General features: G+C 39.7%; 1 protein-coding gene across 3 annotated transcripts in view; it reads left to right on the top strand.

Annotated features, from left to right (window-relative positions):
* Nucleotides 1-22,562, top strand: part of zgc:165508 (uncharacterized protein LOC100101652 homolog) — a 36,609-nt gene extending 14,047 nt beyond the window's left edge. For all 3 annotated transcript variants that reach the window (XM_017436977.2, XM_017436976.2, XM_017436975.3), the window contains exons 2-5: nt 359-452; nt 536-718; nt 18,496-18,627; nt 20,644-22,562. In XM_017436977.2, coding sequence (XP_017292466.1) covers nt 383-452; nt 536-718; nt 18,496-18,627; nt 20,644-21,299 — 1,041 coding nt within the window. In that variant the 5' untranslated portion in view covers nt 359-382 and the 3' untranslated portion in view covers nt 21,300-22,562. The remainder of the gene's footprint in view (nt 1-358; nt 453-535; nt 719-18,495; nt 18,628-20,643) is intronic.
* The last annotated feature ends 1,593 nt before the right edge of the window (nt 22,563-24,155 follow it).

Raw genomic sequence — 24,155 nt, forward strand, 5'->3', positions numbered from 1 at the left:
TTTCATTCCATATATTCAAACTTTCAAATATAAGAATACATATACAATAATTTCCTGAACGGCATGCCATAATATGTATATATATATATATATATATATATATAACTGTGTGTGTGTTACATATATATGGTGTCCTATCATTGTGACTCATTAAAATTCTATGTGAGGAGAACATCTGTTGTTTTTTAAATCCTTGAAAAGTTGAAAAGGCTGAAGCTCTTCGAAAATAGGAGTCCCACCAAACGGTGGAACAGGGTTTTCCTGTGAGTCAGAGCAGGATGTGTTTAGATGTGGCTCACATTCACACTGAGAGACTGAAAGGTTCTGAGGCACACTCATTGTTTTCTTGTCTTTTCAGGTGAATGTTAATGACACCATTGAGATGCTACCAAAATCAAGGAGAGCTCTTACCATTCAAGAGATTGCTGCTTTAGCGCGATCCTCCCTGCATGGTGAGTGTAGCATTTCTAACAGTGTAGTGAAATGAACTTGTGTGCACACCTATGCGGTATAACTCCTGTTGTGTGCGCTGCAGGTATTTCGCAGGTAGTGAAGGACCATGTCACAAAGCCTACAGCCATGGCACAGGGCAGAGTGGCCCATCTGATAGAGTGGAAAGGCTGGTGCAAGCCCATGGACACTCCAGCAGCCCTGGAGTCAGACTTCAACTCTTATTCTGATCTTACAGAAGGAGAGCAGGAGGCACGCTTTGCTGCTGGTAAGATACAGTATATCTTCTGTAATAGAGAAAGGAAAATAAAAAAACACATACCGTATTTTCTGCACTATAGTGCTCACTGGATTATAAGACGCACTGTCAATGAATGGTCCATTTTCGAACTTTTGTCATATATAAGGCGCACCAGGCTGTAAGGCGCATTAAGCGAAATTAAACAGCCCCGTCTTTTCGAAGAATACTGCACCGTCGTAAAGGTCACTACGTACTGCGGCGTACTTCACTCTGCAGAGGTCCGTCGGACATGTCCGTGCAAAGTTAAATTTTTATGACCGCGTACGCGTACTCTGTGTCGCGCAATAAACCGCCCGGCGAGAAACGGTGTTCACATCGGACTGTTCTGTGTGCGACACCAACCGCTCTCAGGTGAGAATCGGTGCCAGCGTGCAGCGTGACTGCTGCTCTCTGTGCAGCGCTGGCAGGTGTGCTGTGGCTGCCCTGGTGGTGAAGAAACTGGACTAAAGGCAAGCAATTCTTCTTGCTAAAGACAAGCGATCTCTTCCTCCTCGTCCGGTGACGCCATGACTGAAACTTGTCACGGGAGAATTTTAGGGAATCTGAAGTATGAAGTGTCAACCGTCCGCGGACAGTCTGCCCGGAGTCCATGTGGCTCACAGAGTAAACACAGTACACCCGAGTATGTGGGGGCCTAATGCAGCAAGCGGTGCAGCTTTGTAGTTTACAAAAGTCAAACTAAAATACGACTTCTTACATATATAAGGCGCTCTGAATTATAAGGTGCACTGTTGTTTTTTTGAGAAAATTGAAGGCATTTAAGTGCGCCTTATAGTCCGGAAAAAACGGTATTTTTTTAATCTTAGCATGTGGATCAGTTGAGAACTATCACACTTTAACAATTTCTAACATACACGTGGCTTGAAGACTCATAAAAAGTAATAGAGTGCATTAGAAATTATTCTCACAAAAAAAAAAATACAGCATTTTAATGGTTAGCAAATCCTGCTTTATTCACTTCAGTTTTTTGTTATCAGGATAACATAAACAGTATTAGTCTTTGTAAAAAAATGTTTTTATGGCAACAGTATTAATTCTGGTTTGGAAGCTCCTATTAAGCAGGACTTATATGGTAAAATAGGGTAAGCTCATACCATTATTTACTTCTGTAAGGCCCCCTTCATACTGGATGACAACCTTGCTTCACTCTCCAAGAGATACACAACCTATTAAAATGTGGTTGAATCCCAGGAAACTTGGAAAATCTCCTTTAAAGTAAAGACAACCATAATTGATCATGATAGTTATACTCAAATAGGTTTTTACCTGCTATATTTTATGTCCCTGAGATGCTGTCTTGCACCCTTACCACACTCTACAGGGCTTGTTCAGCTTACATCAGTGAATCATGTCTGTTTATCTGAGACCTCAAATTGCTGCTACTCTTCCACCACAAATAAGTAAAGTTTTCTGGTAAAAGTTCACAAAAAGAGGCTGACTCACCAAGTCTGGCAGGTTTCAGTCACAATTATAAAATTTAAACATGGTCAATTAAAACTAGAACCACTTGACGAGCACAAACCTTTGCCAAGGCCAGGGATGTCCAATCCTGGTCTTGGAGGGCCTAATATCCTGCATGTTCTAGTTGTTTCTCTGCTTTAACACACCTGAGTTAAATGAATGAGTGATTACCAGGCTTCTGCAGAACTTTAAGACCTACTGGAAAGCAGGGAAACATCTAAAACATGCAGGACAGTGGTCCTTGAGAACCAAGATTGGACACCACTGACATAGAGTCATGAAAAAACTGTAGGATCCAGATTGTGATCTGGTCACCACCAAAGTTTAATCATTTGTTTTTTATGACAACATTTCATGAAATTTAAATCAAAATCTGTTCTTTAGGTTTTAAGTAATCTTGCTAACAGTTGGACAAACAAACCAGGCAACACTACCAAAAATATGACCTCCTTGGTGAAGGTAATAAAAGTTTTATTTGCTAGTGATCTAGCATTAATGAGGCATCTTCAAGTTGGAGTTAGATCTCTCACAGACAACATGGGCCAACTCGGTGGTCATAAGTTTCAGAGGTTTATTGCAGTGAAGACATGGTGATCAAAGTCTGCTTCAGATTCTCAAAGACCAAGTGTGCCTGCATGTGTTCCTTCTCTTAGTTTGTTGCTGCTGAGTATCTGCAGCCTAAGCAGGCACAGCTGGTTCCACTCTGCCCCCTTAATGATTATAAAGCTGTGTGTGGAACTGGTGTCAGTCCTCTTTTGGTTTTGGCCATTTGGGGCAGCTTGTGTGTTGCTTGAGACAGATAGTAGTGGTTTTGTTGGCAACTGGTGGGTTGAAGTTGACTGAGGATTAGGCTTGTCTCTTTGTTGCAGTGTGAGCTTTAGACTCTTGTTACAGAAGGGCTGAGTGTTATTCTTGGAGAGAACTGGTTATCTCTTCTGTTTCAACTTGTGGCTGTGAGGTGCCACTGTTTGAGGGGTGGGAGGCCAGTTCTCCCACGTTGGCTGGCACTGGTGGTTTAATAAAACTCCTGGATTTTAGGTTGCTGATTACCCCCCACTCTCTGTTTTCCTTTTAGGTTTTTTCTTTGACACCCAAGTATCCTTGTGCTTTTCCTTTAATAAATGATCATTTAATGTATTCTCCTGGTTTATGTCTCATTTTTCCCTAGTTATTTATTGTTACGCTCCTCCACATACCCCTAGACTGCCCTGGGGGACGTAAGACCAAACTACAACAGTGCCTTATGTCATAAATATGACAAGTTTTATACATGCTCAAAATCCTCCAAACCTATCATTATAATCAGAAACCCACTTTATTCTTAACATGCACCTGAAGACTTTGCCAACAATCTTCACAGACTGTCTACATTCTGGCTGATTATTTTACATCATTGAAGGATTATCATCTAGTTTGAAGGGGGCCTTAGTAACATCTTGCCTGGATGAATAGAATGCATGTGTGTGTCATGTCTAAACACATGTAAAAAGCAATTTAATCTGATTACTGTCTGGTTGGCTGGAATACTAAGATGCGGTTGGATCTAAGCCATATGCTTGACTCAACAGTCATTCCCAATAATACAGGAACAGTGGAGTAATTTTCTTTCCACAAAGAATCATTAAAATGCTGAATAATATACTTGTCAAGATGACATTTCATAGCAATTTTAACTCCAGATAAATGCAGAGGTTGCTGAGATGTTTCTTCACATCACCTGGCTCCATATATTCAACACTGTGTATTTCAAAGCCTTGATGGAGGACTCACTTCACACAATATTTATCGTTTCACTTTTCCAGATTTGCATGGCTTTGCTGGTTCTCTCCCGGCTTCTTCTGTTCTCATTTGCTCCATGTGTCAGATTTTTAGCTTTTCCTCTGCTTCCTTTAGCGATAATGGTACATTAATATCTTACCTTGTTAGTCCTGTTGTAACTTTGGAGGTGAGGCTAGTTGGAAGCTGAGCTCCCCGCTGTTGAAAAGCCTTTAGCTGGCCAGTAGTAGCCAGCCCCCATAGGCAATGTGGAGACACCAAGAGTAGCTACCATTAGCAATCTTCCAGCAGATCCTGAGCAGTCAGGACCACAAGCCAGCTGGATGAAAGTTTGGAGGAAGCATAGTGCTAAGGCCCCAGGTCACCCATGACTTGTTCACATTTCAAACTGATTTTTCTCATTCACCAACACACCTGCTGAAAAGCCAAATTCAATAATTGGCAGCTTCTTAATCTGAAACGTGTCATTAGGGACTCCAGCAACTATAGTCAAATGCATTCCAGGGGACAACGCGGGCAACATCAAATCCTACCTGAAACTGCTGACTAAGGCAAAGGTTAAATACAGTAAGATTGTTATTCACGTCGGTGATAATGACACCCAGTTACGCCAATCAGAGGTCACTAAAATGTAATGTTGCTTCGGTGTGTAACTTTGTAAAAATAATGTCGGACTCAGTAGTTTTCTCTGGCCCCATCTCTGACCTGATCAGCAATGACAGGTTTAGCTACTGTTCAACCGCTGGCTGTCCAGGTGTTGTCTTGAAATGAACTTCATAGATAATTGGAGTGCATTTTGAAAAAACCTGGTCTGATGTGGAGAGATGGCACCCATCCCACTTTGGATGGAACTGCTTTGGCTGATTTTGTTAGTCATCCAAATGATTGACAACCCAGGATCCAGTTCAGTATTTTAGGCCTAAACACCTCTCTGCTGCTTCTTCTCTGTTACCCACCCAAACCCCCACTGAAACAGTGTCAGCTCGCCCATAGCCCAGTTTAAATTAATAAAAAATAAAAGGAACAAGAAAAATGAATCATATTAAAAATATAAAATTAAACCAAGTTATGTTAACAGAACAAACAACAACAAAACATTAGAAAGTGGCTTATTGGACATAAGATCTCTGTTAGTTAATGATTTGATAACTTACCATCATATTTATTTTGTTTTTCAGAAACCTGGCTACAACAGGAGGATTTTGCTAGTATAAATTAATCCACTCTTGCTAAATATTTAAATTTTCTAAATCCTACAACAACAGGTTGAGGAAGAGGAGTAGCTGTTGTTTTTTAGGCAGGGGAAACCTTCTGGACCTTTCAGGTCCATGAAACCTAGGAAATCCAATCAGTTGCATGTCTTAAAGATGTAAAAATCTGTATGACTCCTAATTTTCTGCTTTTAAACTCAGACAAGTCAGAGGTTGATATGCCAGAGTGTCTTAGGAACAAACTTTGCAGCCTTCAACTTCCTCTGGATGGGAAGAATTTGGTCTCTAGTTCTAATGAAAAGAACCTTGGTGTATTTTTAATCAAGATTTGTCATTTAACCCCCACATTAAAAATGTTACCAGGTCTGCTTTCCTCCACCTCTGTAATGTAATTAAAATTAGAAACATCTTGTCTCAAAAATATGCAAAAAAAATGTTCCATGCATTTCTCACATCTAGGCTGGAGTATTGTATTTTTTTTTAATCTGGGTGTCCAAAAAACTTTTTAAAAAGTCTTCAGTTGATCTAAAATGCTGCTGCCAGAGTTCTTATGAGAGTTAAAAGGCAAGATTATATTTCTCTAATTTTAGCTTCTCTCCATTGGCTCCCTGTCAAATTCAGAATATAATTTAAAACCTTACTTTTAACATACAGTTCTCAACAATCAAGCTTCATCTTACATTAAAGATCTTATTGTTCCATATTTTCCTAACATAACACTCTGGCCTCAGACTGCAGGTTTACTTGTGGTTCCTAGAGTTTCTATAAGTAGAATGGGAGGCAGAGCTTTCAGTTCTCAGGCTCCTCTCTTGTGGAATCAACTGTACGTTTAAAGCTGAACTGAAAAGTGTTTTTAGGCCAGCATCAGTTGAAAGAAAATCTTAAAATATACTTGTTGTAAAATAAAATTACTCACACACACACACACACACACACACACACACACACACACACACACACACACACACACACACACACATATATATATATATATATATATATATATATATATATTAGTTCTACATGGGCAATTCCACTTTCACTTCAAGCTCAGGTCCTCTACCAGAGCCCTGGGAACTTGATGGTTCTCTTCAGTATCTTAGCTGTTCCTAGGACTGCGTTCTTCTGGACAGAGATCTCTGAGGTTCTTCCTGAGATCTGTTGGAGCCACTCTTCCAGTTTGGGGGTCACAGCACCGAGTGCTACGATGACCACTGGTACCACTGAGGCCTTGACTCTCCACAACTTCTCTTTTTCTTCTTTCACCCCTTGGTGTTTCTCCAGCTTTTCGTGCTTCTTCTTCCTGATGTTACAGTCACTTGGGACTGCTACATCTATCACCACTGCTTTCTTCTATCACAACAATGTCCGGTCGGTTAGCCATCACCTGTTTGCCAGTCTTCATCTGGAAGTCCCACAGTATCTGAGCCCTGCCATTCTCCACCACCTTAGGTGGAGTCTCCTACTTTGACTGTGGGACTTCCAGTCCAAACTCAGTACAGATGTTCCTGTACACTATTCCAGCCACTTGGTTATGGTGTTCCATGTATGCTTTGCCTGCCTGCATCTTACATCCTGCCATTATGTGCTGGACTGTCTCAGGGGCATCTTTACAGAACCTGACATTCACTTAGCAGATCATCATTGGGGACTTTCTTTCAGATGTACTCTAGAATCTTGGTTATTTCATCTTGTATAGTGACCCTGATGCTCACTAGTCCTCTGCCTCCCTCCTTTCTCTTAGTGCTGGACTCAGGGTGCTGGACTTAGGGTGAAACCCTCCATGCATTGTGAGGAACTTTCATGTCTTGATGTCAGTGGTTTCTATCTCCTCCATTGGTCGGGTTATTATACCAGCAGGGTATCTGATGACTAGCATTGCATATGTGTTGATGGCTTGGACTTTGTCCTTATCATTCAGCTGACTTTTCAGGACCTGCCTGACTCTCTGTAGGTAGTTGGTTGTGGCTGACTTCCTTGTGGCCTCATCCTGGTTGCCATTTGTCTGCGATATACCAAGGTACCTGTAGCTGTCCTGGACATCTGTAATGTTGCCTTCAGGTAGTTCAACCCCTAAAGTTGTGATCAACTTGCCTCTCTTGGCCACCATTTGGCTGCACTTATCAAGTCCGAATGACATACCAATGTCCTTGCTGTATATCCTGGTGAGGTGGATCAGTGAGTTGATGTCTCACTCACTTTTGGCATACAACTTGATGTCATCCATGTTGAGGAGATGACTGATGACTCATCTCCTCAACACTTTGGAACAGAAATTCATAACCAGTCTTTGCAATCATCTGGCCCATGCAGAACAGGAGTGGGGACAAAGAATCACCTGGGTATATACCACATTTGATGCGGTGTATACGGTGTGTGTGTGTGTGTGTGTGTGTGTGTGTATAAATATATATATAATTTTTTTTTTTTTTAATACCAAACATTGAAAAGCCCGATTGGGTGTTTTTGGCTTTTTCCGTGGCCCCCCTGATGTGTGACGTCCACAGAGTCCCCCAAGTTCACGAGCATTCAACAATTCATCAGTGAGTCGATGAATACTGGTACAACATGGTTCAATGCATTGGAAGTAATTGTTCAAACCGGACAGAAAATACCACTGGAGTTTCAGTTGTTGGCTTCCCGAAAGATCAAAACCTTCCTCAGATTTGGATCTTTAAGCGCCGATGTGGGAATTACTATCAGAACTCCGGTTCGGACCACTTCAAACGGAAGCACCGCTGTGACACTCGTTAATGCAGTGGACTGGCTTCACAACAACAAAAAAAACCCAGGACCTTTTGCCAACTGTATTTTTAATTTTAAACGAAAGGCAAATGGAGAGGAGGACTTTGTCAGAGAGAAGGAGACGAGAAATGACAAGCTTACTTCAAACGTGACATGATTAAACAAACTGTCATAGTTTGAAACTGGTATTGATTAGTTTACTCTGGTGTGAGAGGGCATGAACGTATTTTGTTACTGTCAAGCGCACTCACCTTTTTTATGAGTTAGCATCTAGTTAGCATCAGGTTAGCTTCGAGTTAACAACGTTCTCTCCTGCTGGTGTTTCTTGATTTGCAGTGTCGTGTACTGATGTCAGGACAATGATCTGGGGGTAATCGGTTCTCATTGTTCCACGTTCCCAACTTGGTCATTATGCACATTGTTTTGTCAGCCACGGTGGTCCTGGTGATCATCAGAATCCAAATCTGAAGAGTTTTCATCTGATTCTGGAGCTCCAGCTATCGGTTCAAATTCATACTGGTATGGTTGTATATTCCTTACGCTCGCAAAGTCTTTCAGCATTTCTTCATATTCAGAAAAGGCTTCTTCCACTAGTAAACATCTGGACAGTAACAGTGGTTTTGTGTCGTTAGTCCTCTTTTCGGGGCTGACCAGGGCACAGCACATGTCATGAACGTAGGACGGCAACTGCCCCACAAATCACCCCACTTAGGAAATTATTGACTAAAAAGCTAAAATCAAGTTATTTAAGTTTTAGGTCAGAAAAATGGGTCCCTGGAATGTGTGGATGTGTTTGACTAAATAACATTCATGAAATATCAATATTTTGAGATTTAATTTCAGTTCACCTTTAAGTATTTCCTTTTTGATAAATCCTATAGTTGGGGTTGGCTTGGGTTTCCCGAGTTATCCCTTAGTCATGCTTCTATAGGTTTAGACTGCTGGAGTCTTTAGTCACTCTACTCTCCATGTTTGTATTTGTAATTATTTCAGTTATTAAGATGTTTTTTCTTCTTCACATAGAAACTACACCTGGACCAGTCATTCTTTGTTTGTCTGTTTCTTTCCTGTTCTCTCAAACCCCACTCAGTCGAGGAAGATGCCTGTCCATCCTGAGCCTGGTTCTGGTTCTGCTGGAGGTTTCTTCCTGTTAAAAGGAAGTTGTTCATTTCATCTGTTGCCAATGTGCTGCTCAGGATGGGAGACTGTGACAAACTGAAGATTCAATCCAAACTCCTGGCTTCCCTAGATAGATAACCTTTACTACTTTTAAAATCTATGTGAATGTTTTTGCCCAAATCCTTGAGATGTCTTTTTTGTAAATTGGTGCCATATAAATAAACAGAATTGAAACTGAGTTGAAATAACTGGGTAGTATTGGGAATTAAAGGTTAAAGATTGATTTAATGTACATGGTTAAGTTGCTGACTTGCGACCTGTCCAGGGTGTCCCCCGCCTCTCGCACAGTGACTGCTGGGGATAGGCACCAGCTCCCTGCGACCCGGAATGGAGAAGCGGGTAAAGAAAATGGATGGATGGTTAAGTTGCTACAAAACACATGGATAGAGTTAGAAAAATTAGCAAGGCTACATGTTTTACATTAAGTCAATATTTACCTACATGCAATTCTGTAAACAGCTGTCTCACAATTTCTAAATTTTGTTTGACAACAATTTGGAACTGTTATAACATTTTTTGTGAGAATACAGGTTCTACTGGCCTTAACTCCTTTTCTCTTCACAAACACAGTTTGAGACCTGACTCAACTCATCTCTGACTTATCTTTTATTCACTTCTGTCCCTTCTGTTCATTACCTCTCCTCTCTTCTACTCACATCATCTTTTTCAATGTTCCTCTTTGCCCTCTGTCTCTTTTATACTTTTCTTACAGTTTTTTTCACTCTTTGTCTGGTCTCTATCCATTCTCTCACCCACTCCCTGCAATGCAGACTCTCAAGGTTAATTTGCACAGTAAGGGTTTGCCCGTGGCTAGTGGTACAGTGACTGAGCAATTTTCCTTTATGCCACCTCTAGTTTGTTTAATTGTTTCTTTTACTTTTTAATTCATAAACATCTACAAGACATCTTTGCTTGCCTCTTGATTTGATGAAAAACTGGAATGGCACGTCAATTAAACTGATTTATCTAAAACAAAGCACACAATAAGTTTTGAGTCAGCTATAATTTCTATAAAGCTGTCTCTTTCAGCTCTTTTAAAGGATTATATTCATTTAGCCTGGCCACTCAATGTGTAAATATGCAAAGGTATTTATTAGGAATTTTTTGGTTGTAAAAATGCAAAGATTCTCTTCATATTGTCACATACCTTAACATAATCTACCTTGAGTGTGCACCACCTCCATCAGGATGCTGCCAGTGTTGCTGACTCTTTTTGATTTAATCACATTTCTCCTTGCATCCCTGTGACAGTGTGACAGTGTGTGAATCTCAGTGTGTGGTGTTACATAAAGCTTGTGTAAATGTGTGAAAGATGCCTGGGATACATGCTGATCTCTGTAACACCTTTAATGTTTATGTGTGGATTCTTCAGTTCTTTGATAAAGTATTCATACTTGATGATTTTTTACCACATTTCGTCATGTTATAACCACAAACTTCAAAGTATTTTACAAGGATTTTAAGTGACAGAACAACACAAAGTAGTGCATAATGGTGAACTGGCAGGAAAGTGCATTTGTATTCAGCCCCCTGAACCACCTTTCACTGCAATTCCAGCTGCAAGTCTTTACCAGCTTTGCACATTTAGAGACTAAAATTTTTACACATTCTTCTTGCAAAATAGCTGCAGTTTAATCAGATTGAATGGAAAGAGTCCATGAACAGAAATTTCAGGTCATGGCCCAGATTCTCAGTTGTTTTTAGGTCTGGACTTTGACTGGGCCATTCTAACACATGAATATGCTTTGATTTAAAACATTCCATTATAGCTCTGGCTGGATGTTTTGGGTGGTTGTCTTGCCAGAAGGTAAGGACTATCTTGTATTTAGCTCCATCTGTGGTCTCATCAACTCTGAGTAGATTCCCTGTCCCTGCTGATGAGAAGTGTCCTACACACAGCATGATGCTGCCACCACCATGTTTCATGGTGGGGATGGTGTGTTCAAGTTTTTCACTACACAGTTTTTGCATTTATCAATCAATCAATCAATCAAATTTTATTTGTATAGCACATTTCAGCAGCAAGGCATTTCAAGGTGCTTTACATAATTAAAAAACAAAATAAAAACAGCACGTGACAATGAATAACAGTATTTTAGGCCAAAATGTTCAATTTTGATCTGATCTGAGCAGAACACTTTTTTCTACATGTGTGCCATTTACCTACATGGCTTGTAGGAAACTGCAAATAGGGCTTATTGTAGCTTTCTGTCAACAATGGCTTTTTTCTTGCCTTCCTTCCATAAAGGACAGCTTTGTGGAGTGCATGAGAGCATGAGGTGACTGTGGCTCAGTGGTTAGAGCAGTCGTTCTCTAATGATAGTTGGAGGTTTGATTTCTGGCAGCAGTCATATGACAAAAGTGTCCCTGGGTGAGATACTGATCCTGTCATTGCCTCTGATGTGTGTCCCATCGGTGTATGAATGGAGTTTAAAGCACTGATCAGACTCTATAAAAGGATTTATTCCGATTTTCAGTGTCTTGCTCAGAAACGCTTCGACATGTCACTGCTACCAGGAATTGAACCTTCAACAATGTTATTGGAGAATGACTTCTCTAAGCACTGAACCACAGCCACCCCAACTTTATGATGATGTTTGATGGCTAATATTCTGTAACAAACCTCTGAGGTCTTCACAGAACAGCTGGATTTATACAGAGATTACATTACATACAGGTGGACTCTGTTTACTAACTACAAATCAGCTGCTTTATTTTCTGCGCAAACTAAGAAGAGCTGGTGCCCCCACTGCCATCTTAACCACCTTTTACAGAGGAGCCATCGAGAGCATCCTAACCAGCTGTTGTATCGTGTGGTATGGGGCCTGCACAGTATCTTGCCGCAGGACCCTCCAGCACATTGTAAGGGCAGCTGAGAAGATTGTTGCCCCCCCTCCCCTTCAGGACTTGTACAGCAACCGCCTTACACGGAAGGCTCTCCGCCTGGCGAGAGATGCCACCCCCCCACTGCACAGCTTCTTCAGCCTGCTGCAGAGTCTCTGGGCTAGGACCAGCAGACTGAGGGACAGCTCCGTTCACCAGGCTGTGAGGATGCTCAACTCACTCCCTGCTCTCCCACCCCTACCCATCCTGCCCATAATACACTTGAGTAGACTAAACCCTCCTCCAACCGTTTTGTACTGGAATTTTGCACGACCGATATGGTTTCTGTCCCCCCCCCAAAAAAGTACAGAACTACTGCTCATAATATTCCACCACCATACCCACCCCTCCCTGCATAAATCACTTTTACACTAATATGTACTCATCATTTAACTTTAGCAGCCATACGATTGAAACCCGCGACAGTTGCAATATTCACCTCTCACAATAGATCAGATCTCTATTTTTGCACTACTTCATATCTGTGTCCTGTTGTGCTATACATTCAGTGTCTTTTTATTTTTGACTATTTACTATGTTATTTAATTGTGTCCTTAACTGTTTATCTGTGAGTGCTGCAACTGGGGAAGAGAGTAACGCAATTTCAATTCTCTGTATGTATTGCACAAATGAAGCATTGACAATTAAAATACTTGAATCTTAAATCTTGAATCTACAAGATTTCTGAAGGCAATTAGTTACATTTTAGTTAGGAGGTACAGAGTAAAAGGAGAAGAATACAGATATATGCCACACTTTCCAGAGTTTTATTTGGAAAAATACAAAATTGAAACCACGTATCATATTCCTTCCACTTCAGAAATATGAACTACTTGGTGTTGGTCTATCAGATAAAATCCCAGTAAAATACTTTGAAGTGTGTGGTTGTAACATGACAAAATGGGGAAAATTTCACTTTCCACACATTATACAATGACTTTTTCCAGACACTGTACTGTATTGTATGTAAGTGTGTGTGCAGGCCTTTTTGCGTTGTACTGTATGTGGGCCAGTGACATTAAAAAGTACGTTTGTAGCAGGTGACTTCTCTTTGTTTCTTTGTTCAAGGAGTTAAGGCTTTCAATGGAGAACTAAGCACAACCAGCACAGTTTCATCTGTGGAAGGATGTTTGTGAGGAGAGTTCAAGACCTCGCTACAGTGAAAGATGAATGAGAGCATTGATCTCTCTCTCTGTGGAAGGCGTCACATGAATACTGAACATTGAGCAAAGAAAGTGACATGTAAAGGAAAGGAGCAGAAAATCCAAATATGATGTGAGGGACAAGGCTGAGAAATAGCATGGTAAAAAAAAATAAAGGAATGACAAAAACAAAGAGAGTCAGGTGAGATGATAGAGACTTTATATTCAGAAAGGTGATTGGAAGAAAAGCATGATGTCAAAGAAAAAACAGGGAGGAATTTCAAAGCAGATGGATGAAGGTCAGAAAAATTTAAAAGAAACAGCAGAGAGAGTTCCAGTCTGCCAATTGCTAAAAGTTGCAGGGGATTGGTCCCTTGAATCTTATAGGTTTATGATTAGTATATGATTTACAGCATCATCTCAAAAAGCACATATTGTTATCATCTTTTGTGTTTTTTTATGTTTCATGTGCCTGTAATGAGGGGTATTTTTTGTTGTCAACAAAACATGGTAGTTTGACAGGGAGTGAGTGATACAATACATATGTTTGTGTCATACTAATGGTTCACAACCATTTTTCTCAGAATTCTCTTGCTTGTACTAACAAAAGAAGCTTATATATGAGCAAATGTGACCACATATTAAACACAAAAAATAAATTATTATGGGTGTCCATACAAAAAAATTAAAGCAACTAGTTACTATTTTTATTTTGTTTTGTCTCAAGTTCTAAAATTGCTGTTTCTCCAGCAGCTTTAGAGAAACCTGTATTGAAGTGAAGTGAAATTTATTTATACAGCACTTTTCAGCAGCAAGGCGATTCAAAGTGCTTTACAACACAGAAACAACAATCAGGTACAGAATCAAATACAGATAAAAACATCATAATCAAATATAGAGATACAGAAGTAAAAACATCAATCATATATAATCTCAATGAAATATAAGATAATCTAAATAAAATCATGAAACTAAACATATCTAAGCATGAGCTAAGACAGTCAAATTAGTAGCTGAAATAATCTAAATAAAATCATGATAAAGTTAAAGCTGAACTAAACAACAATTAGGAATCTAACAATCTAACAATATCTCAAATATGAGCTAAGATAAACTAAACTAAACTAAATGTACAGGAAGTCTAAATAAGCTAACATAAACTGAAACATGATAATGCTAAACTAAAGGTACAAGAGGCTAACTAATAGTACCAGAGGCTCACTAACAGCCAACATAAGCATTACTAAGATAATTAGACTAAGGTAGTAAAGGAGGGGAGGAAAGGAAGTGGGATGACCGAGATGACTCAGAGACAGCGGAAAGTGTGCCTGTGTGTGTGTGTATTTGTAGAGACGGTGGAAGAAGATGTGGTGTGTGTTGTATGAGTGTGTGTGTGTGTGTGTGTGTGTATTTGTAGAGACGGTGGAAGAAGATGTGGTGTGGGTGTGTGTGGGTGTGTGTGTGTGTTTGTAGAGACGGTGGAAGAAGATGTGGTGTGTGTTGTAGGGGTGTGTGTGTGTGTGTGTGTGTGTGTGTTTGTAGAGACAGTGGAAGAAGATGTGGTGTGTGTTTTATGAGTGTGGGTGTGTGTGTGTGTTTGTAGAGATGGTGGAAGAAGATGTGGTGTGTGTTGTATGAGTGTGTGTGCGTGTGTGTTTGTAGAGAAGTCCATGAATCACGTCACAGAGCCCATTGTCTTTGATAATGTGATGGGATGTTTATCAGCCAGCCCAGAGCAGATCCACAGTTGTCCTCAGCCAAGGGAGGGGGCAGAGCATCTTGTTTACATAAAATCCAGGGAGAAATTGAAGATAGCTGACCAAGGCCAGCGAAGGGAGCCAGAATTCACATAACAATAATTGTTTTGGGTCAGGCAGACATTGTGTTTTCCGTCTGCATTAAAAAGTCTTGCTGATACTTCTCAATGGCGAATCCAAACAGCCAAATTCCAGGTCCATTCCACCTGATTCGAGCGAGCAACTTCCTCCAAGATGTAACCCATATCATTCATGAGTCCCGAAACCGCAATTTAGTCTGCGGTCCGGGAGCAGAATCGCATCCCACTTGCGATTCAGCTCCCGTAACAACACAGTTTGAGTGCAGACCGCCGAACCCATCAAACAAATTTGAAGATAAGTCAGGTAACTGCCACTCTGTCACAACACATCCCTGAAAAAATAATATTCACTGAGCCATTTAAACTTTTAGTCACTTCATACATCATTGTTGAGGTGGAACCATGAGCCAAGCTTTGCATACAAACTCTTCTGCAAAGCACAAAGTAAGTTACTATGACCCCAAACTGCAAATTGAAGTCCAAGTGGATAAAACTTTATTTATAAGGGCAGAGTTCCAGTAATAGTAAGCCAAAATCTTTTAAGTGTTCATTTTTGTATTTTATCACTAACAATCTTCTCAGTTTATTGTTGTTCAGTTTATTTCACAAAGACAGACACATTACTGTTCCACAGTTATCCAAAAGACTCATTTTACTCTGTAGTCCCTGTAGTGGAATAATAATCAGCTCTTGCTTCATTTTTTGCATGCATTTGTGCATCTGTTTCCATCCTAATAAACTGAAGGGAGGAAAGCATGCCTGATCAGTGAGACTATGTCTGAAATAAGTAGTTCCAACTGTACAATGGGAATGAGGAAACTTGAGATATTAAATTTTGAGGTAATAATTTTGGTTCAATTCAATTCCAATTCCAATTTCAATTCAGTTTATTTATATGGCACCAAGTCACAACAAAAGTCATCTCAGGGCACTGTATTCACATACATTACAAAAACCCCAATTAGTAAAAGTTATCTAAGGAAGCCAGCAGATTGCATTGGTGTTTTTTTTTTTGTCTGTTTCTAGTATGGTATCACACTGGTAGACACTGGTATATGTTCTGTAATGTAGGTAACCAGCATACTGTGCATTATGAAGGTAACTTTTGTACTTTTGCCTTTGTGTTTCTGGTAGAATATCTCTGCAGCAAACATTTGTCTTTGTGTTTGTAACAAATTTGCTAAACATTTTGGTGTGTGGTAAATTCTTAGGTTAGGTATAAGTTCTCTTATATGGTATAACTTGTAATTTTAGTTGTAATTTACTTTACATAAACCAAAGACATTCTACCAAACACAAAAGAGGCATATTCTGGTTGAAGTGATGAAAAGCTGCTGTGGTACTCTATCCATATGAGTTTTTGAATGAAGTATATCAGAACATTTTATCAGGACATCAGGAAATTGTGTCTGCCTTTAAAAATGGACAAAAACAATTACTAAAATAGAAATATACTGGAATGGCCAACCACAACGTAGTCTATGAAAACAAGGTGAAAACTTGTGCCACCATCTTAGTAGGTGCTACATTGTGTCTATAGTTACTGCCAGTATGGAAACAGACCATAGAAACCTAACAGAGACAAATAAACTCAGTCAAGAAGCTGAATGATGTAATATTAACTGTTGTAACTGTTGTAACTATTGAAACGTGAACTTCAAAAAACATGGTGTTATGTGTACCTTTTTTTAAATTTGTTAATACTTGTCTAGTAAAGTAAGTTCTTTTGGCTGCTCCCTTCTTCAGGGGTTGCCTTGGAAGCAAACTCGCACAAACAATTTGGCAAATGTTGTCATGGTTTCTAGTATTTTAGTTTTTGTCTTTGGCTTTGTGTTTTGTGTTTTGTTTTGTTTCTTCTTGTGATCTCGTTTGTATTTAAGATTCTTGTTCTCCACCTGTCAGTAGTTGTTATCACTCACCTGTGCCCACTTTACCTCGTTATCCTCAGTGTTTAAAACCCGGTCACTTTCTCCACTACCCTGCTGATTCATTGTCTATTGTTTATTGTTTCTTGACCCTTGTCCCTTGCCTTGCCTTGCTTCGTTTCGTTTCGTTTCGTCTTGCTGTTTTGGATTTTGTTCAGTTTAGTTTTTGCTCCCACATCAGCCTTTTGTTTTTGTTTGTTTAAAGAATAAATTTTTTGTTTGAAGAAGTCTGCACTCTAGGTTCACCATCTCCACCCCTGGCCTTGACAAATGTTTTACGCTGAATGCCCTTCCTGTCACAACCTCAGGATTACAAGATTGCAGCACTGACCACCAAGCCACCACAGCTCAAATAGTTGTCTAATACACTGTAATATTATACCGGGGTCATTGCTCGCTCTAGTCTAGTCTGCTATAATTACTGTAAATCGTGGTTGTGAGGGTATGCATTAACTAGTTAACTGAAAATATATCAATATTACTAACATATTATCCTAAATACCCATTGGTCTACAATCCCATTTTAGTTGTTTTATGGATAAAAAAGATATGCTAACAGTAAATTAATGTCTAGGCTAGACAAAATTTAGTTATACATGTCTAAATACTAAGGTGCATGTTGTATAAGGTTAAATATTTCCAGAATTATGCGGAAAAATATTATATTAGTTTAATTTGTTAGTTTAAGTGCAGTTACATACAGACACTGCTAGCAGACCTCTGGTTAGACTAAGAAGACATGTAAAGGAGGTGTTTACCTAAAGTTCAGTTAAGTACTGGTCAGGGTTGATTTTATCACAAGTACCCCAGCTGACACTTGTCTGGGCTTGTTGGGATGCTCATTACAGAATATTTTTCTCCCCTGTTTTTACAATATGCTTGATGTTTATGGTAAAATAAGGCTATGCATTTTGGGATTTTTGTCATGTTTTGTGATGACACAGCATACAACTTGCACAAGGCGTTAATGTGTGATTTAAGATTGACATGAAAACAGTGATAGGTGTAGCATGTTGCAAAATGATTTATGACAAAAAGATACACTTTGGCCACAGAGATTATATCACTTTTTTGTTAACCCCATTAAACAGTATTCAACCTTTCCTTTGTTTTGTAGACATATTAGGATGTAGTGGAAATGTATTGGTAAGTAAACTGCACTCCCTGCTTTCTCCCATCAGTCCACTACATGGGTTTATGATGGCTTTGACTTCAATACGTTTCCAGAAAGTGACTTCTAGAAATCCATCTTATTTTAATTAAATATAAATGCTGTTTACTTCACTGATATCTCCTGGCCTTTTAGGAGACACTGTGCTTCTTCCAAATCACTGCCTTCTCCACACTGGCAGGAATGCAGTCTGCACATCAACACAATCAAACATGGATTGACATCCATCTTAAGTACACCAGACACATGGCGGCTATAGTACTGTTCCTCACACAGATCTGTCCATCAAAAAACAGCTACAGTACACAATGCTGCCTCTTTGTTACTACCCCTATCATGTAATTGTGTGCACATGCAGCTCATGTATGTACACATATACTGTATATTTATATTTGTATGTGTGTGTTTCTGCAGGTGTGGCAGAGCAGTTTGCCATCGCAGAGGCTAAGCTGAGGGCCTGGTCCTCTGTGGACGGAGATGAGTCCAACGATGACTCATATGATGAAGATTTTCTGCCCACCACAGAGCCCAGCACACAGAGCACAAGTAAACACACACACACACACACACACACAGCTAAATCACATATATTGATTTAAATGCCATTATTCACCTTCTTCCTTCTTCATCTATCTGTTCTCCGTCTCTTTATGTCTTCCTTTTGTCCCAGTGCCCTAGTTTTCATCCTCCACTGACATTTTTGTTCCTCTGTGCAATTTGATATCCATCCTGCAAGTTTAATAACATTTCCTTTGCTGCAGAGACAGTGTTTGTGTGAAAATGGTGTTAGTGTAGTGTAGCACAAAGCAGTGTGTCTGTGTGTGTTTGCATGTGTGTCAACTTTCGTCTTGATAACATACACCCACCAGAACTACTGCTATTTAATATCTAAATATTCACCTGGCTTCTTGTGTATACAACATAAACCAATTCATCATGACATGATATGGGTCAGTAATACACACAGATAATATACATCACTCAAGTAGTTTTTAATACAATAAAAGATTTCCCTTATCTATAATTTAGTTCTTAGTACAGACATAATATAATTATTTCAGGTTTTTTGCTTCCATCTGTACATTTCTATGTCTCAGATGTTTGTTCTAAAATAACAAGATTTTGTGTTTCACATTCTGTAGGTTCATTTTTGTCACTATATACATAATCTTGTATTTCTGTATACTTTTTAACACCTTTTCTATACGTTTCATTTACAAGTTATTACTTTTAAAGGATATCTGTAGCCCAGCTCTGTTTTTGTTTAATTTTAAAATGCAATTGTTTTAGCTTCTGACATTGAAATAAACAGTTTTCTCAAATTTTTTAGCTGTAAAAATGTCAAATTTTAGAGATAAATAACGCAGGTTTGTATAAAAAATCACTGTGTTTTAACTGTTAGTTTTAGCAAACATGAAAAATTTTATTTCTCCCATGTAAAGAATTTGTAAAAAACTGTTTTAATTTATTGATTTCAAACTTGTATAATGTGTATGGTAAACTATATATATATATCACATTTATTTGACGGTATCAAACTAATTAGCTTGTTTTAAGATACAAAAAACCCAGTCCTCTGCTCATCAAGATGCTGTTGTTTACACCACTGGAATGGTCATTGACGACACTGAGTTGAGATTTGTCATCTTGCTAAATGCTACCTCTGTATTACTTTATACTAATTAGATGTCAAGTCACACTTTCTTAATGCCTTGTGTGTGGTCTATGCTTGGTCATCAGTCCAAAAACAACAGAAAGGCCTAAAAAATGAATGAATTTAACCTTTACAAGCTGTTACTTACCTATTAGCTAGTATTCAACTCAGTGAAAAAAAAATGATCAAGTGCTACATTCATTCTAGGTAGACCAGTACTTTTTAAGTACTTTATATGTGTACTTAGTCTAATTAGAGGTCTGCTATCAATGTCTGTAATTATGTAGCACATAACTGAAACTTATATAATGTATTTTTTTTCCTCATAATTTTGGAAATATTTAGGCCTTGTACAACATGCTCTTCAGTATTTAAACATGGATAACTGAGCTTTTACTAGCCTGTACTCTAATTCACTATTATTTTCATATATATTTTACCTATAAAATAAACAAAGCAGAGACAGTTTTTCATTTATGAACAACTTCTCTAACAACATGTACATTGTGTATACCTGTCTAAGACAGACAAAAGTTAAGTAGGTCACATTTGGTAAATTACAAAGTTATAAAACATAATGCATTCTTTAAAGTTCAGGTTTTCATATTCCTAAAATAAATGACTTTTTTGCTGAGTTAATTTTGTTTACTCAAATTTTAGAGGTCTGAGACCATACTGGCAGTAACTAAGGATGCACCGTAGCACCTACCAAGATGGCGACACAAACTATCCTAAACTGGGCTCCTGTAATTCTAAAAGTTTCTACTGGGTGAATTTAAATAGGAAAAACTGTGTGTATGCATTTTTCCTGAAGCAACAATCAAGAAAAATAATCTTCCATCTGAATGTTCTTCTCTAAAAGTTTTTTTTCAGTACTTCATGCTCACAGTTTGTTTCATTCCCTCTAGATGTGACATCTTCTTATCCACCATACTTGAAGGACCTGATTCACAGCCAGCTTTGCCAACACTTGGGTCTGCAAAGGCCCTGTTCTGAGAGTGGGGGAGGGATTGGAGAGGGAAGTGTCAGCAGAGAGCCCTCTCCCACCACGGGCTCCTCTCCAGACACGCTGTGCTCCAGCCTGTGCAGCCTGGATGAGCAGCACCCACTGCTGCGCGACCTGGGCAGCAACCACAGCAGCCACTCCCAAAGCAACGCTGCTGAGCTCGCCGCTAAGATCCTGTCCACGCTGCATGGCGGCGAGGAGCTTCTGGGTCGACTTCAAAGGGTGGGGCAGAGTAGGCCTGGTGGGGGGGACTGTGGCTTCCACAGCCTGGGTGGGGGAGGTCGGAGTAGCAGGCCCTTTGGGGGTCAGGACTCTCCCTGTTACTCCACATCTTACTCTGAGACGTACTTGTCACCTGGAGAGGACGATGACACCCCCTGCAAGGACTATGCGAACACTGTGTGTCAGGAGGAGACAGGGGGCATTAGGGTGGAGTACCCACCTGACTATGACCTCCGCAGGAGAGTGTCTGATGTGGCCTCTTCAGGGGTGGTCTCCCTGGATGAGGAGGATGAAGAGGAGCTGGAAGAGAGAGCTGGTGAGACCAACAACCAATGACTCCTGGATTCTCTTAATACTGAAGCACTACAACCACTTGAGTTGGGGGGGATCTTGTGTTTTATAGCAACTAATTTCCCCTCTCTCATTCTTCATGGTTTCTGGACAATTTGAAGCTGGCTTTCCATTGTCTGCCCCCCCTCCCCCCTCTGAATGATGTACAAGTCATCCGTATTTGCCTTACTTGCATCCTTTCAGCTCTTCTTTGCATCCCGTAAGTGCTCTATCCCTGTTCCCCCACTGATTGACTCTCTTTGCTTTGAAGGCGTCCAAACAATCTTTTTCATCAGTGTGAAAACAGAGGGGGCTGCACAGCAGTCCAACGTCTGACTCATGGGTATGATGCCCACAGTTTTCTGCTCTGTTGCCACCTGCTCAGCAAACAGAATGACTGACAGTCCAGAACTTTGACTTCACAGTAAATCTGCATGTATTTTGCAAGCGCTGACATCGATGAGCTGACATGGTCTCAAGCACGATTTTTAATCTCAGCTGTGCTGTATCGACCCTGTCCATCTCCCCCACCTTCTCCCATCAGAGGGCAGGTTGACACTGCATCCTTGCACCTGCTCTCAGACCCTCCTTCTCCTTTGCAAGAGACTAAAAAGCATCATTTTGGGCATGGCTTGCAGATTATGCCAAACTATTTAACCCTGTCACTACCAATTATGAGTGAATGCTGGAATGTCTTCAAAGTGACAGGAAATGGTAGGTATTTTAACAATAAGTAAAAAAAAAAGATTTGTCACCACTGGTATAACAGAAATTATATGCTTTTATTCTACTAGTTTTCTATCAGCCAAACAGGTTGTTGTTCACAATATTCTGATCAGCATTATGACCCAATGTCACGATAAACTGGACATTTCCTGGCATTCTGTGGATTCTTGCATGGAAGACACCAGAACTTCGGTTGTCCTAAAAACAACAAAAATACACAACAGAATCAACAGAAATGACAAGAAACAAAAAGAGTGTTCCCAAAGTGGCGCTTCAGTGATGGATGTTTAGTGAAAAGACGCAATTTTTCCTTTGAAAGATAAGTTTCATTGGAGATTTTCTATATTTTTGTATGCATCGTCTTGCTTGATCTTTTGCCTTTGCGGCGTGCCAGTGTATGTGGATTTTTGCACGAAGCTAACGTGGCTATAGATTTCTCCTGTTCTTTGTTATCACTGTGTGATATAGTCTACTGGGAAAAAAATACTACAAATGTGAACAACAACAAAAAAATGTTTCTGTTTTATTAAATTCGAAAAAGGATACTGTGATATGTTTTTCTTTGCCATTTATCCTGGTCCTCACGAAAAATTCTTTTTGTCTCCTTTATTTAAAAACTTTGAACTTGTTCTTCTCATATTAACTTTTGAAAAGCTTAGCCTTTTATTCTGTACTTTCCCTTTTTATGATGTTTGAAAAAGGGCATGTTTCCGTGTCAAAATCTATCATCTCCATGGTGATGTCAGGAGCCCCGTTGAGGTGCTCTCTGACAGAACCGTCATTCATACAACTCAGGAAAATCCCATTGGAGCAGAGCATGGATGCATTTCGCCCACATGCAGAACACCAGTCCTCCTTCGCCCCCGTACTTCATGTGTGCGTGTCTGGGATTTAGTGTGACAGAACATCTGGTGTGCCGTTATTTTCTACAAGTAATTCAAGCACAGACTCAGTCCCCACTTCTTTATGCTTTTTTTCTTTAAAAAAAACTCAACAAGCAAGTTTGTATTTTGACATTTTATGAAACTGTATGTATGATTGTGAACTGTAAGATGTCAGCAAGCACCTGAAGCTTGCACTATATATCCATTCCAAAACCCCTCTGATGCAGAGATTCCCTTTAAAACAGTGTATGGGGTAGCTGAACTTGTGTTTTACTGATTTTCATAAAAAAAGTTGATAAAATAGAAAAGTAGTAAGCAAAAACAGTGATGGCATGATTGAATTATGGTTCATTCTCAACCCACCGTAAGTGCTCCTATGGGCATCTATGGAAAAAATTTCCACTAAACCGTGCTTGGGACTTGGATGTCACTCAAGCATGATTAGCCCTGTAGAATGTCACAGACTGGCTGCGGAGTCTTTTGGTTCTGAACATGTAAATTCTACAAGTCTTGTCAAAAATCAAAAACACTACGTATAGAACCCATACTTCTTGTGTACATTTGAACCAAGTCAGGAGCACCACAAGTAGATACTTCGTAATGACAGTAAAGTGCACAGTAATTGTATGATTCAGGTGCCTCAAAAGTATTGCACAAGTACTCTGCACTTACTATTTGTGTGGCCCACAAGCATCAGCATCAGATTCTTCCACCTGCTTCCTCTCTGCATCAGGCTGTTTTCTCTCTGGGGGTGCAGTAGGCTTTACTTTTGCTACCTTCTTCCTGGGTGCTGTTTTCTAACATGCAAACTGATACCTTTCACAAAAAAATATATACAACATTCATCTGTTGAAAGAGAGATGAGATGCTGCAGACATGCTGTGGACCATTTTTATACCCACTGCTCACACTGCATTACACACAAATCAGAAGTGGTTGTCACATGCGTCACAAATCCAACCTGTGCTCCTGGCACACAAAATTGGTCATATCACTAATTCATAGGTAGACAGTGCAATTTTTCTTATGCCTTGAGCAAGTCAGCCATGCAACCTTTAGTTAACAATTGCTTTATCTGTGTTATTTCTGACTTTTCATTGGTGACCATCAGCTCCAAGTTGTCAATTCTTGTGACTCATGAATGTCCAAAACACTTGCGGTGGGTTGTGAGTGCGCCATTAGCTAACTTCTGAATTTTGAACTAAAGAACTTAAGCAATTCTTGTAAGGACAGTTAGAATAGGCAGTGAAAA

This window comes from Kryptolebias marmoratus, linkage group LG2, assembly GCF_001649575.2.
Source record: "Kryptolebias marmoratus isolate JLee-2015 linkage group LG2, ASM164957v2, whole genome shotgun sequence".
NCBI lineage: Eukaryota > Metazoa > Chordata > Actinopteri > Cyprinodontiformes > Rivulidae > Kryptolebias > Kryptolebias marmoratus.